The sequence below is a fragment of the Pyxicephalus adspersus genome, chromosome 2 (assembly GCF_032062135.1).
Source record: "Pyxicephalus adspersus chromosome 2, UCB_Pads_2.0, whole genome shotgun sequence".
NCBI lineage: Eukaryota > Metazoa > Chordata > Amphibia > Anura > Pyxicephalidae > Pyxicephalus > Pyxicephalus adspersus.
Window position 1 is genome coordinate 39,379,209 of NC_092859.1, and position 16,460 is coordinate 39,395,668.

Sequence of the window (16,460 nt, forward strand, 5' to 3'; positions counted from 1 at the left end):
TTAATTGCTGTCCCTGAATTTGTCCCTGGTTTCAGTGCTACAGCCGTACTACAAATATCATATTTATTTCTTATCGTCCTTGGTCCTTGTCACTTGTTGGATATCCTGAGTATTTTAAATAGTATAGGGTATTATTTTTTAATGCATTTGTAAAAGAGATCAGTGTAAACTTTTTAACATGTTGATTTAAAAAAAAATGTATGTTTAGTTTTCAGTTATGTACATGGGACAGACGTGTTTGCAAATTACATACGCATTCTCCTGCTTTGCATATACTTAACTGTGTTTTAAGCTACGTACACACTTCCAATTATTATCGTTGGAAAACGAACGACGAACGTTCATGCACGATATATACGAACGATCGTATAGCAACGATTCTGCACATAGAGTTAACGACACGATCGTTCGTAGATATTGTACACACAATAGATACGATCGTTTGAGCGATAGAGGAACTATGTGCACAACAGGAAAGTGAACGGACGTTCGTTCATCACGCATGCTCTGAACATGGACGATCAACGAACGACCGTACACACGAACGATGTTCAACGATCGTCGTCCAATCCGATCCGTCGGTCCGGTCGTTCGTTTCCAGCGACTTTCCTCGTTCGTCGGCGTCGTTGGTTACTATTTTAATAACCAGTTTTTGCCCATTCGATCGTTCGTCGTTCGATTGGAACGATAAAAATTGGAAGTGTGTACGCACCTTTACTATGCCAATCTATGACTTTTTGAAAACAATGCACTTTCTATGCGGCTGATTTCCCAACAGTTGTTAAGCAAGGAGGGCAAATGATGTTCAGTTACAGGCAGAGCTCCCTCTAGTGGTAATCCACAAATCTTTGTATTATATCAGTATCCAAAATATTAAGGAGCAGGCTTGTAAAAAATATATATATGCAATGTGGTGCTTAGATGTGTTTGTAAAAGTTGCTAAAAATACTTTAAATGAGTTCTGTAATTCAAAAATATGCATTCACTGGTAAAACTAGTATTCTTGCTGTCATGGATACATTTTTGACTTTGCTATGTTCTGAATTAGTGACCTGAGTATAGATATAACAAATCTTTATATTTTTCTGACTTATTTCCTGCATGCTTGTTTTGTATCATTGACATACAAAAGCCAGACACTGCTAGGCATTTAGAAAAAGGATCCCATCAATGGATCTGGACTGCAGTAATAGCTTAAAATATAATGACAAAATGAAAATATAAACTGACCAGAATACTATATACTATATTATTTAAAAAAAATGTATTCTACAAAAAATTTTATTATCCCATGTTTGGGAATATAGCAGTCTGTGTGTCTCCAAGGCAGAAATGTGCAGAATGATTTTGGATACATTGGTAACACAAAGTATTGCTGGAAACAATAACTGGCTCTTGTATTGCAAACATACACCAACTAAGAACTGGCATACCTAAATGATGAATGGGATTTTTCTAGGGGTATGTGACATCTGTTAGCTATTTCACATGTTTTTCCAGGAAGGAACAAACTAAATATGAGTGCATTTTCATTAGTTCATTTGTAAGTATATAAGACAGAAAAGTATATTGTTTGAATATTTCTGCGCATTGCAGAACTGGGAAATGAACATAAGTGAGGGATGGAATAATTGCACTGAGCCTCTAAGTGCTCCCCCTGGTGGCTAAATGACAAATCCTTATGTTTAGCACATATTTATGCTTTGGTTAAAGCGTACCTAAACTCAGAATGTTCACTTTACATAAAATGGTTGTCTAATAATTCTGTTGTTTTTTTTATTGAAGGGCAACACCCTTTGTTTTAAAAAAAAAAAAAAAAAAAAAGGGAACAGCACTGCCCCTCTAATTCTCGTCCGTCTAGGCGATCAAGAATAAATGGGAGCGCAAAGCCTCCCTGGATACCTATGTCAGGCATCCCGGGAGGCTTTGCGGTCCCGATTATTCTCTTGGGTGCTCCTTCTGCGCATGGCTGAGTGTGTCCTGGTCATGCGCAGAAAGTCACCCGTTCTCGCACCTGGAAGAAGAGGAGAAGATGGTGGCGCCGGCTCCGGGACGGATGTTGGGACGATGCGGGACCCAATTAAAGACACCCCCGGATGGATCGGACTCCACTGCAGAATTGAAGGTAAGTGTATTTCTTTTTGCCAGTTTTCAGTTTAGTTCCTCTTTAAATGTCAGGTCTAAGTTCTACAGCAGTTTTCAAGGGAATTACATCAATTACACAAATAGGCTATAATGGAATATTTTTACTGTTTTAAAAAATGTTAAACTGTGTACAGAAAATTTGAATAGGGCAGTAGGCCGAGATGAAAAAAATATGACTATGATTTTAGTACAAAATATAAAGCAAAAAAAAAAGAATAAAACAAATAACAAGTATAAATATTAACAAGTAGAAAACTAGATATAAAACAAAAATCAACATTAAAAAAATAGTAAAGGGAAAATAAGGATGAATCAGTGATCTATTTTTGACAGAAGTGGCTTCTAAATTTAAAATTAATTATTTTAAGGATAGGGTTTAAATCAGGAACGTCAAAATCTGGCTCGCAACGTCTTTTTTTTTGGCCACCAAAGAAATCCTAAATAAGAACTGCAGTTGGCCCGCCGCTGCATTGAAATAGCGCCGCTACTGCAATTCCCGGCATCACTCGTGTCTTTAGACCAGCAGACTCTCTGCCTATCTGTGGCCCCGCATTGAACTGATTTATAGACAGAAAATTGTAGTAGAGTTGGTTAACTTGTGCAAAAAGGTTACCATTGAAATTTAACTCAGAAGGCTACAAATAGAGAGAGGCATAAGATTTTTTCTTAAAAAAAAAAAATACTTATGCCTTCTTCTCCTTTATAGCCTTGTTCCTGATTGAATGTGAAGCAAAGCCTCTTTGTTTCCATATGAAATGGTTTTTATATCTAATAAGAAGGAAAAACGTCCTCAATTTTTTCAATAAATTTCAAGGTTGGCCCGCGACGTTGTCTAAGTTTTTAATTTTGGCTCTCTGTGTATTTGAGTGTGACACCCCTGGTTTAAAGTAATTATACATGGGATTATAATTATACATTTTACATAGGAAAGCGATACAAGCTGGAAAGGGATACCAGACATAGAAGAGGACACAAGCTGTAGGATGACACTGGGTACAGTAGGAAGCACAGGAAGGTGACCCATGCTAAAAAAGGACCCTGGGGGAGCACAGCAAGGGGACACAGACTGGAGAGGGGCAGGGGCTGGGAGCAACAGGAAAGCAAATCACAACTTGGAAAGGTACATTGGGTACAGAGGGGAGCACGGGATGGAATATGATAGGGACTAGAGAGGTACACCTAGTCATAACATGTAGATTTCAGCCATGTGACTGCTTGGTGATTATGTTTACACCATAGGTAATTTCTACAATTTGTGGCATGGAACCTAATCTGCTGGAAATGAGCTAACATTGCTGACAGTTTGTCATCCAGTGACCTTACAAAATTCAGGTCGCACACATATAGCAGGCAGCAAACACTCAGCACATGGCAGCACATGTGGTCTATTCATCATAAATATCATTTAACCCCCATTACCAGTTTGAAAAAAAAATGCTTTTTCTGCTGTTATTGTGAAAAGGGTTTGTAAAATGATACATTCTTGTTTACAGTGACTATACTTAATAAACATTTCTAAAAAAATGTATTTACTATTTATACATGAATGTGACTATCAAGAAACATATTTCAGTTATTCTTTGTCTTCCAGGATTTTAGCTTTTGAATACTATTCAATACTCTTCTAAGAATCAACTTTGTTTTCAATGAATGTCAGCAAAACCTATTTTACGTAAACCAATATAAAAATATGTCAGTTGCCTGTGGTTTTCCTTTAATGAAACATTTACCTGCATTGCCTATTTACTGGTATAGATCGTTTAAAAATATGTTCAGTTGAAGCAAAGCTGCTTATGTAGCATTGAATTGATTTCTTTGCCATTAAATTGAATAGATATTCAGATATAGATGCTAAATTGAATAGTCACTTAGGAAGATGCTTTTCCAGCCATCTGGATCGAAGTTGATTTATTCCGTACACCGATCTCTAGACTAACACACAAACAATTTATATATATTTTTCCAAATATGTCTCATCGAGCTGTTTGATTATCTCAAGTTAAATATTGACTCTGTCACTGTGAATATATGTTTTTGCTCTAATCTTTTTGTGGATGGGATGTAACGGAGTGATATGTATTTATTATACTTTATGAACAGAGTTCTGGCTCAGTCCTGTCTTTATAAATGAGAGTGGATTAGTAGGCTGTTAGCAAGAATCTCAGACAATGCAGCAAATAAAAACCTCACTTCTGTAATAACCACATTCTTACAGCACAGCTGCTTTTCTGACAATTTCTAAATAAGTTGTGTTTATATTGTTGCAAATTGCTGGTCCTTGGCTAGTTTATTTATTAATACAATGCATTATTTTTTTTTATTCTGTTTTGTCTGGCTGACAGTAGACAACAGTCAATTAATTCTATTTTATTCTGCATTATTAAGTTGCAGAAAACTATAGGCTGTGTGGTAAAAGACTGGAGATAGGAATTTGTAGAATTAAAATATCATAAACTACAGTATGGATCAAATTGTAATTCAACCTTGAAGAAAGATATCAGAATCAATGTAAAACTTTAGGTAGAAGACATTAACTCATACAAGTTTGTATGATTTAAAAGAAAATCAGTAAGTATACTGATGTAAATACCCAAATTTAACATGGTAACAGCTTTTTGTGAAACCCTGTACAGCTGAGCTTACAATGGGGAAGGGAGAAGCAGCAGAAGAAGCCAACCAGTTTTGTTGCAGTTCTTCTGTAATAATAAGGAATATTTTGACAGAAGAAGAGAACAGAGAGACATAATCAATCTCATTAGTTTTTAACTGCTTCTTGGCAACAGTGCACAGATCGTTCCAAAAATGTTATTCTCCTGAACTTGTAATAACATCACTACTTGTGCCAACAAATTTGCATGGAGCTTAAATTGTATCAAAGTGCATTAAGCCCAATCATTTTTTAGTTTTAGATAGAATAGAAAACCATTAGGATCACTATCACGTTTTTCTGTCTTTCCCCATCAGGGACCTAACTGGAGTTCCAATTCCTCATCATTTTGTAAACTTACACTTTAAGGTCAGCTTTCAGCCACCAGTTTATCCAAGGTATGATAGTGGGGAATGGTGTGGCACATTTGGAAGTGTATGAAAAGGACAATGCTTTTCTTTAGATTTGGATAGATTAAGATCATGAGTCAGGTTTTATACCTTTCTGCGCCCCCACTAAAGAGATACACTCTCTATTTACCCAGATGACAACTGGCACTAAGACAGAATAAGAGGAATTGCAAAGAAGTAACAGTGAGGATATGTCTTCCAACGTGGCACTTGTTCCGGTAACAACTGTATAAGAGTGAAATTTCCCACTCAAGATTTCCCCTCAAGAGACTGGTCAAGGCATCAAGGCAGATCCTCCCACTATGCTCGGAGGTATAGCAAGGTTTTTGGCAATCATTGTCTAAATCTAAAGAACCAAATCAGGTTAAGATCTGCAGTAACACATTCTATAGTTGACCAGAAGAACATTCTATTTTTTTTGTACATTTTTACAACTATTATAACAAATATTGCTTACAGTACATCATTCAGGCATCAGAATGTTCCCATCTAACTTGGTATTCAGAAACCTCCCCTTGCAATGTAATCTAGCTGTGGTTTAAATGTCACATTTAAACAGTGTTCTAATATTTCAGGTCATATTTAGCATTAGCATTGCTAGGGTACTGAAAAAAAGGACACATATATTGCATATTCATGTTGCGTCTCACTGGCTGCACAGTTTTGCATGTTTATGAAATCATTGCAACAGGTTTACTTAAATCCTTCAACCCCAGCAGCATCTCAACATTTCCTCAATGCTCCACAGTCAGTCTTGGCCGCTAGGAGTGAAGAAATTAATCCTCGCACCTTCGTTTTAACAGTCATAGTGTTTTGCACTGCAAGACCTAAGCATGTGTTTCCTTTAACATGTGTGAATGCACATCTTAGTGTACAGTCTCAGCACAACAACCAGGATAAAGTAACTCTCATTCACATGCACAGACGTTACAGCTTCATGGCTCAGGCAATAAAGATGGCTAAAGTCTCAGAACATGGAAAATGGTGAAGATGGATGTGTTTTAAAGAATGGTAGTCCAGACATCACAGTGCTGGAAAGCTTCCTTTTGGCAGGAAACGTACATGTGCAAATATACTGAGCATACTTTTAAATTACACAAAACATCTCCTTGTGGGCCACATAACATTTTTTGGCATATTATTTGTCTGTTGAGGGTTGACAATACAGCATTTTTGTTGTCTTAGTGGTTTCCATCCTACATGGGTTTTTGTTTTTTCTAAACTACTTTACCACTACCAATCTCAGATCTCCACAACACAAAGGCTAATTTTGCCAAAGTTCCAAGATAAAAAGTGGGAGTGTTAAATACTGCCTTTTGGATAACACATAAATTAGGCACAGGGCAGAGGACAGCTCTGAATTTCTGATATGCTTGTCTAGTGGTAGGAGAAACTTCTAATATACTGTATACTAATGTACCCTGTCCTAGGAGAAACATTGTGGTTTCAATAGGTGAATATCCAATGTGCAAATGTTATATGCCTGGCTGGCATGTCAGACCTATTGCTTTGGTGTTTTGGGCCATTCACCCAAAACAACTATAAAAGTTAGTTCTTCCACTGTCTCAGCATTAGCCTGACTTACTTGATCTCTTTATTTGTTTTAGGCCAGTGATTCAGGAAGTAATAAATAAAGGGGGAAGCATATGAGCCAAGCAACTAGCATTTTCAGAAGTGGTTAGCAGTGGCATTCTCTGTGCTTCTCTAAAGACTGAGGAAAGTCTAGGTTCAGATGTGCCCTGGGACCAAGCGATCCCACAACTCCCAGCAGCTGGCACTTTGCCCTTCTATTCTCTATGAGGCTGGTAGAAGCTACATGTAGCAACTCCCCCAAGGCAGGGATTCACTGGCATGAGCAAGTGGTAACCAGACTGCAACCTCTTGTCCAGTCTGAACAAGGCTATGTACACATGTCAGATGATTCTCGTCCGATTATCACTTCAGGGCTGATATCAGATGGTAATCTCACGTGAGTATAGCGCTCATTCAACGTCGTTTATTAATGCCCCTGTGCATAGATTGTAATACAAGTGAACGGGAGAGAGCACAGTGGGGTGCCGCTCTCTCGTTCTTCTCCCCTCCCCTCTCCATAGAGCAGAACGGTGCTGTATGTACAGCGCTTGTTAATGCATCTCTCAGTCTTTTGTTGTTGGAGAGGTTCGTGAAAGATCCTTTCCAACAACAAAAATCGAATGTGTGTACATAGCCTAAGGCCTATTACAAATCTGCAGAAACATTATTGTATGTATTCCTGAGAATCACAAGAAAAGAAAACTGATTATTGGTTTATTTATGTTGTATTTTGCACTTTGTGTGTGCCTGAAGTTTTATGCCAGGATTACAGCAGGGGTGTCCACACAGACTAATAAAAGCATCCTGTGATAATTCAGAGGCTGCCATTGATGACTTCCTTCTGGAAGTAAAATACTTCTGGAAAAAAAGTGCGTGCCTCATGCTAGGCAGCCCAAAAGACAACTGCAGGGGCGCACATGACAGGCTGCTAATTGCAAAGCGGGTTTAATGTTGCCAGCCTGAAACAGAATGTGCTGTTGCTGTCAGGATCAGCTCGTAAAAAATATTGCAACAGATTCACAAAAATGTATTATATAGAAAACTGTATACAGTGTACTAAAATGGCAGACTTTACTCTAGATTGATGACCTGAGCCTTTAAAGTGTCGCCTATGGGCAATTTTGAGTTCATATTTTCTTGCTGTTTTGTGAACTTGCACAACTTGGGGACTGGGCACATTTGGCATCTGTTTACTTGCTGCAACCTCATCTTTATTGTTTAAGAAAAACCATAATTGGGGGTCATATTGTGTTTGTGCATACTAACAATAATGTGGATCTATTTTTGCTGGAAATTTGGAAGTTATAACTATATTCAAATATTGTATGATGTAAAAAGTACACCTAGCACCATGTTATTCTACAGCAGTGTTTCTCAACATTTTTACACAGGAGAACCCCTTGAAATAACATTCAGGTCTTCAAGGAACCCCTAGGATAATTTGTATATACACAGATTACAGCACATTAGTGTGGTGGTCAGTGAGATGAATGCCTCATACCATGCCTCATGCCTCATGCCATTGTTTACTATATACCCTTGACATGTCAGGTCTTCAGACAAAAATTTTTGAATATAAAACTATTCCAGTGAACATAAAATCATTCACAGAGAAAAAAAGTAAAAAAAAACAGGACACATGGGCATTAGGAATGTCACAAGTAGATAATTGGCTTATCGTTCTTTATATCAATCTCCTAACTATGCCCCATTTAAAGTACAGGTTTTGTTTCCTTAATCCCTTTCTTGACATTTAAAGCTATATTTAACTCTAGCTAACCCACAGATCACTAAAACAAAAGTAGGAATCTACCTCAAAAATCAATGTATGCTATTTTAGGTACTTTTCAGCTGTGTCCATGGAAACTGTCCCCTAGAAGTACATGTGCATTTTTGGAGAACCTGCAGCTTCGTGCCTCTCCCTACCCTATCAGCAGCAGACATACTAATGCTACTATACTCAAATTGGAACTAGGACAAGTTTTTATATAGCAGATCTACAGCCAGTTATAATATGTGTTACTCATATTCTTTTATTGATGATAATGACTAAGGGTTTACCAGGGATGACAATAATTCAGCTATAAATATATCCTCCCCTCATATGAGTAGCAGCTCCTTTCTAAAACAGAAAAATGCTTGCTACATGAATGGGAAAAAAAGAAGTAAATCCTAATTTTAAGGCTATATTCGCACAGCTATTTGTCAGCCATGCAGTTAACCACTCATTTTAACCAGCAGGCGTCTGGGAGGGTTTAAACACCTTTTTGAAAGGCATATAAGAAATTTTCTTTTACTACGGAAACAGGTCAAATGACAAACTGCCCTGAGATACTGCATAATCTAATAAATGTGTAATAATGTTTTACTATACTTTTATTATAATTATCTATATACATGAGGGCAGTTATGTTTTATCAATAATATTGGAGGTTTTGTGGTCTGCTTTACAGTACTACACAAAGGTTGTACTTTACCGCACCTTGTCATAATGCAATTGTCAGCTGACAAAACCAATGTCTTTCTTCTTTGGCTGATACCTTGACTAATCAGATGTTAAGGAGGAATGTATAGTGGTGGGTAATTTTTCCTTTTTGTCGTAATACACTACAAATGTGTACAATTATTACAAAAAACAATACATCCCAGAGCAAACATGTGAAATGTCACATCAAAAATTACTTTGGGGTAAACACTGCAAAATCAAGTAAATGGGAGTGTTCACTGACAATACTGCATATTTTTCTTATATTGAGGTACATTTAGTATAAAATATATGTAATACTTTTTCTCTTAGTGCATAATTGGACCAAATTGTGTTTTTATATGTAATACTTTAGCAATCAATTAATGGACATTTTTTTTTTACACAAACAAAAAATTTTAAACTATGGAGAAATAAATGTGCAAGCAAATGAATATGAGCAGAAAAACAAAGACCTAATAAATATTTTAAACTGACAAAATGCTCTTTTTAAAACGAAAAAATAAGTGGTCCTAATTAACTAATTGATCTAAGACATTGGTCTAAAGACATTGGTCAGCACACACAAAGTGATATTTGGGCCCCCCTATGCCTATATATATTACGTATCCAGTGCTCATCTTGGGAAATTTAAACGGGTATTATACTCATTTATAACTTTTTACTTTTTTTTTATTTTTTTTGCTTTTTTTTTTTTAAGTCACTTTGTGGCTCTTACCCCTTACATATGCGTCAGGACAAGAGTTGGTTTTGCTTTGTATGTAATGATTTGGCTTAGATGTTTGACTACATAAATAGATAAGAGACTACGTTGGACTAGTTATCAATATGGACCTGGCAAGGGAATTAGTCCTCAAGACTGTGAATGAAGGCAAGTAATATGCTTTACTTTAACCTAACTGAGTTAGCAGGTCAAACAGTTCAATTATATGTATTAAAACCATGCATGTAGCTTTTTACCCAGAGTTCAATATACGGTAATCAATTATTGTTCAAGTGTTTTACTGCCTGTAGCTATTAAAAATCTAATGTGCGGTATGCCTCAGTTATTCCATCAGGAATACCCTCACATTCCGTTTGTGGAATCAGCTGTGTCATAATGACCACAGGGACTTTATGGTTTGTTTATTACATAGAAGAGGTTTCCATCTTATGAATGTGTTATGTTCCACAAATTGTGTATAGTGTAGGTGATAAGTGGGAATACGTAAATCAACCTGTGTTAAGAAGAGTTACAGACTAATCTGTTCCCCCTTTTTATTTTACTAATGTTTTCATATGATAAATGAAAGATGACTGTCCCCAGCAGGTACCAGTCTGGTTCACCAGGAGTATAAGCCCATCAACGGAGGGCCAGGGAACTTCATTCCCTGGACAAGTACAATAAAGATATTCTGGGTTGGTGTGGAATTTACCATTCAGATGTTGATCAGGGGGAGAGCTTTAATCAGTCACACATGATGAACATTAAATAACTGCCTACTCTATGTTTAATAATATAGCATGTGAGCATGAGATACTCATGTATGAATGGTTGTGCAAACTGCGCCCCTCCTAAAGGCGAAAAATCATGTCTCTCCACTGAAACCGCTAGAGGTCAGATCTCCATTATCTACCAATGTCATGCTGCTCTGAAAGTTAACTCAGTCTATATGAGATTGCGGGAAGAGTACCTGCAATGGACCTGGGGGTTAGGTGACAGGCAGGAGGTGGCAACAATCTCTCAATAGTTTTGATCAATACGGCTTTAGTGGGATTGCTCTTACAACGGTATATGGTGCCGGTGAGGTTTACTACACTTACCTTATTTGCTTCTCCACTTTGCTTTTGGGGTTAGTGGTAAATAATTTACTACGTCTCAAATTTGGTGTTTCTACCCTACAGTAAAACATTTTTGGACCTGTGTATTTTATTTGATTCACTCAGTCACCTCACGGTTGTACGCCATACTTGGGATCGTTGGATAAGCCCAGTTTTTTCCTTTTTACTATTTGCTCTTTATGCTTCTTTCTTTCCCTCTCTTCTGTGGAAAATGGCTGTATATTTCTTTTGTCTAGCACTTCTTTATCAATACCAATTTTCCAATAGTTGTTATTCCTATTTGTCTCTGCTATGACTCAATAAAATATTATTATACAAAAATATAGCACCTGGAAAGCTCCCACTTTTGATGGGAGCGAATACTGAATGCAGCAAAGGAAACTTGTGCTGGAGTATGTGAGCGTGTGTCCCAATGAACCATTTTATATAAATTGGGATAGAAGCATAAGGGGTGCATACAAACCCATTTTACATTTATATGACTCTAATTTTCTGTTCTAACTACCTCTCAGTAAGTCATTTTTTTCCCATCCTTATGCCTAATCAAGTTTTTAAAAAAAACTTCTATTGGGTAATTTTGTGACTACCATTTTACCATGGCAAAAAGTTGCCCTAAATAGGTATAGGAACCATTAATGCCCATCACCTGCAACTTTTGAAACATCCCTCGCGGTTTCTTCTCTATTCATCTGCTTGAGAATTACCTGGTATTATTAGGTATGTGGGGAGCAAAACATTTTGTGGGTACAGAGTTTTTAGATCTGTGTAAATCTATGTGACTTGATTCACTGGGACTTTTCTTTTTGTTCCTACAAGTGAACAGGGAGAAGGGGGGTTAGTATAGGCAGTGGAGTACGTACCGTTATAAGCAAATGTCATAAAAAGAATTACACCTTTCATTTAGCCCCGAAATAGTTTTTAAACATAAACTTTATGAATACTTTAAATCGAGCAACCTACTGGTAGGCTGGCTTTATTACTGCAGGGCAGCTGCTGTGCCAAATTTCCAAGGGGACAGTACCAAAGAGAAGGCGAGTACTGAAATGAATGCTGTATTGAAAAAAAAACATTGTAGTAGTTTTACATGTATTTTATATGTATTTTATTTAAAACTGGAGGTGGGCAGGGCACATATTAGGCATCTCTGCTATTTATAATAAAAAGTGCATGTGACCTTTTGTAGCTGAATTCCCAATATAGTCCTTATATATGTTCGTATTGTATAAAATATTGATTTATCATACATCAGGCACAAAGTCTTTGCACATGTTTTGCATGCTTCTCCTGTCAATAAACAAGTAAGTTTCATGCTGACATTTCTAACATGTCCTTCTGTGTTTTTTGTTACAGATGCCTCAGGAACAGTATGCTCAGAGGAGCACGCTCTCCAGCAGCGAGGGACCCCATATCTACAAAGTGGGGATATATGGCTGGAGGAAGAGATGCCTGTACTTCTTCGTTCTGCTCCTCATGATACTCATCCTGGTGAACCTTGCCATGACCATCTGGATACTCAAAGTCATGAACTTCACTATTGTAAGTAACCATGGTAACCAAACTAGAGCAAGAGCTGGTGGGGATCATTTTAAAAATGAAGGGAGAATTAGGGTGTTTATTTTTACCGTTCAGAATATAAACACACAGATATGTTCTTTTGTGATTGTAGATTTTATTAATATATATGATTTATTATTTTAGTATTACTTGAATGCCTTAGGCATTTTTCATCCTAAACCTTTATTTGTATCACTGCCAATAATATATTTTTTTAATTCTGGTTTTACAATTGTTGATATGTACCTAAAAAGACTCCAGTCTCCCTGCATGCATAGTTCTCTTCAGAGGTTGCTGTGAGATATATCACACACAACTTGCTAGTTAATTGCTTTTCTGTGGCCATTGTTGTAACCATAGAGAATTTCCCTTCTTCTTTATTATATTCAGAATTCATGTGACTGTTAGGAAAGTGTTATAGGAGTGGACATTTTCTAATAAATTATATTACTACCTAAAGCTATTTTGGAATATGAAATGGTTAAAACCTCTGTCAATTAGAGAGAGAAAAAAAATATAGAGTGGGCTTGTCCCAAATATTCCTTTGATGTGCCTAATGCCAACCCTGATTATGACAACTGATAGGAATAACGGAAATGAGAGAAAGAGGGGCATTTTGGTAAATAAGTTGGTTTATATTTGCTTCAAGTTAGGGAGTAAACAATTGTAAAGCATGGTATGATATGCAGCCATTTCATGTTCAATTGCAAAAAGTACATGCAAATAGAACTATCTTGTACATAAATTGGGAGTACAGGTAAAGTTGTATACAAAGTATCAATTGTGCAATATCCGTATTGTGCATTCTTATTTGGGTGATCATATACCTATACTGTCATCTTAATCCCGCCAACATGTTTCGCCGATTGGCTTCCTCAGGGAATTTTCAGAGACTTTTACCTAAATTAGTAGAACATTTGCAAAAAGAGATATTCAATTTACGTCTCCATTGTATCATGAAGTATCAACATCAAACAACAGGTAGATATGCGTTAAGCAACAAAAATTGTGCATTCAGCAACATAGACAACAGGTGACTATATATTGCATATTTTAAATAAATAAATTGTTTCAGAATCATTGGCATTATTGTGTTAGTATTCATAGAATCCATCCTAAAATAATATTTATTATAATAGGTTTCAATTTACTTTCACAAATGATCACTTGGTCATGTTGATAGATAGATATTTTTTTTAGGAAGGCACTATTTTTTGCCTAGATTAGAAGATATATATAATATATTTATAATACTGTACTGTTTATTTCGATTTATATGTTATCTAGGTTTGGTAACCACTAAAGAAAATGGTAAATTATACCAAGTTCAAAAACTGACATGTAAGAAAATAACTTAGGGTTCATAACCTCATGGGACCTGCTCTCAAAAGGAGGGTAGACGAAATCTTGACCTGCTCCTGAAATAGGTGGTGTGTCAAATTATTTAGAGAGAATCATTAGATGAGAGAATATATAGTGTATATAAGGTCTTAGATCAACCTTTACATGTGCCTCCAGAGACTAGGCAGGAAGGGCCTGATTTAATAAAGCCCTCAAAGGCTGGGGAGGATATACTTTCATCAGTGAACCAGTGGTCCAACAACCCTGTAATAGATTTCTTAAAGTCATTTTCTATTTGTTAGCAAATGTTTTCTGTCCTGGACCAGATCATTTCCATTTTTTTGGATCACCCAGGTTCACTAACAAAAGTGTATCTTCTCCAGTCTTGGAGAGCTTTAATAAATCTGGCCCTAAGTGGGAGAAATTCTCTCCAAAAAGACAGAACAGAGAGAAATGAATTCCCCATCAATCTCAACTATAACATTGGCAGAAATAAGTTCTAACCCTTTAAGACTCTAAAAGACACACAAAAATAAAGTTTTGTCTAGAAATACATTTCAAAGTCATCCTGCCACCAAAATGATTCTTATACACCATTGGGATCCTGTAATAAAATGTAAAAAGTAATAAACTTAGCTTTTGGGTGGCATGTGGGTTGCACTGCTTTGTTTTTCTCCAGCTGCTGTATGTATTCCATTCTTCTAGGTGTGTGGAATACCATCTCCCCTTGCCACACATTGTGATTCCTGAAGTAGTTGTAAGTCACTACAAGATATGGGAGCCGATGGGAGGAACCACAGCATGTGGCAGGGGCAGCATTGGAGCACTGGGTATTGAATCTATTAGGAAGTGCCAAGGTCTAGAAGAAGCAAGTGTTTTCAACACAATGGACATTAATAAAGTAAGTTTTTGCCTCTTTTTTTTATAGAGCTTACTTTAGGGTGATAGGGTCACTTTAAAATGCATACTGAGTAACGTAACAGGGCCACTTTACAGTATCAACATATTTTAATTAACTCCCTTCTCCCAAAGCCTTACTCTACCACCATAGCCAGGAGCGATACCAGATACTGGAAGTAATGCTGCCAAGCTCATATTTTACAGGAAACGTTAAAAGGTTCCATTAAACTCCAACCACCTACGGATCATTTTTAATTGCGTCTTTTTTTCGAATGTAAACTTTGCTTTTGCATTTTTATTATGCTATGCTCAATCAGCGCTGCCCAGGTTTGTCACCTACTATTTAAAATGTTGCTATTTCAAATTTTGTCACTTTATGGAAAACAGCAGGAACTGGAATCTTACCATCAGAAAAAGAGGAGGGGAGGTTAGCATAGGCCACAGGCTTCTTGGAGTATAGATGGAATTTTATTTTAACTCAGAAATCTAACTTGGAAAGTAACTGTGATGTAGAAACAGCAGGATGCCCAGTTGGAAAGTCAGTAGGGGCTGCAGGAGGCGCAGTTATAGAAGAGACATGCAGCAGGAGGGTGAGCGGGGTTATAATATAGAAGAAGGATGCGGTATGTTACACAGAATAAGTTAAATTGGGAAGGTGGGGAGTAATATCACACCATGAACCTTTGACTGTGGAGACAATTTCTGTTTATAACAAGTATATGAGGTGTAGTTTTATATACAGGTATAGCATCTGCTATAGCTTCCTTTCTTTGAAAAATACAGAATGTTCCACTATTTCTTCCATAAGGCAATGTGAGAATTAAGTCTCCTGTGTCATCATCTAGGTGAACAATGAAAACAGGTTCTCACCTTTACAATATAAAAATTCACCAAGACACTTTTCAAGTAGCACACAACCCAATTCAACCTGGAAGTTTAAAAACAGTTTGTTTTTTGGTATTGCATACATTTGCAAATACAAGTGAAACACTTTTGATAGCTTGGAACCCTAACACTTTGTTCATATGGAAGAATAGGAAAGCAGTTTTCTAGAATTTTACTGTTTAGAAAACACCTCCAAACTCTATCCTTCTCATTTAAATGATTAAAAAGTCTTTTTTTGCAGGTGTTTAGCAAGTGGTACAGTTGTGTTGTGATTTTTGGTTGGCACCTCCAATACAATGACCAGTCTTCTGCTCAATGGTTGCCATAGACTTGAACGGGAATCCTTTCTAAATGTCTGCCAAATAATTTTCACGGCATAAAAAGTGCTAATTACATGATACTGCTTCCTTTACCTCTCTGGCTGCTGTTCAAGAATACCACAACACTCCTATAGTGGTTTTTAATTGTTAATATTCATTCAATACTTCCTAGGAAGCACCTGTAAAAACTGTAGCCATTTCCAAATTGCTGTTGCAGTAACCATACATCAAAATGACCATCGGTCTGAATATAGCCTTATTCTAAACTACTCGAGCTCCCATCTTCAGATTTATATAAAACAAAGAATAAATTGATACCAGGTATGATTAGACATAGCCCCTGATTCATCAAGCAAAATCGGATTATCGGTCGCGCATTC

General features: G+C 36.8%; 1 protein-coding gene across 8 annotated transcripts in view; it reads left to right on the forward strand.

Moving 5' to 3' along the window:
• The window catches only part of SGCD (sarcoglycan delta), a 438,990-nt gene that overhangs the window by 296,671 nt on the left and 125,859 nt on the right, over nucleotides 1-16,460 (forward strand). For all 8 annotated transcript variants that reach the window (XM_072400493.1, XM_072400495.1, XM_072400491.1 and 5 more), the window contains one exon: nucleotides 12,431-12,616. In XM_072400493.1, the coding sequence (XP_072256594.1) occupies nucleotides 12,431-12,616 (186 nt within the window). The remainder of the gene's footprint in view (nucleotides 1-12,430; nucleotides 12,617-16,460) is intronic.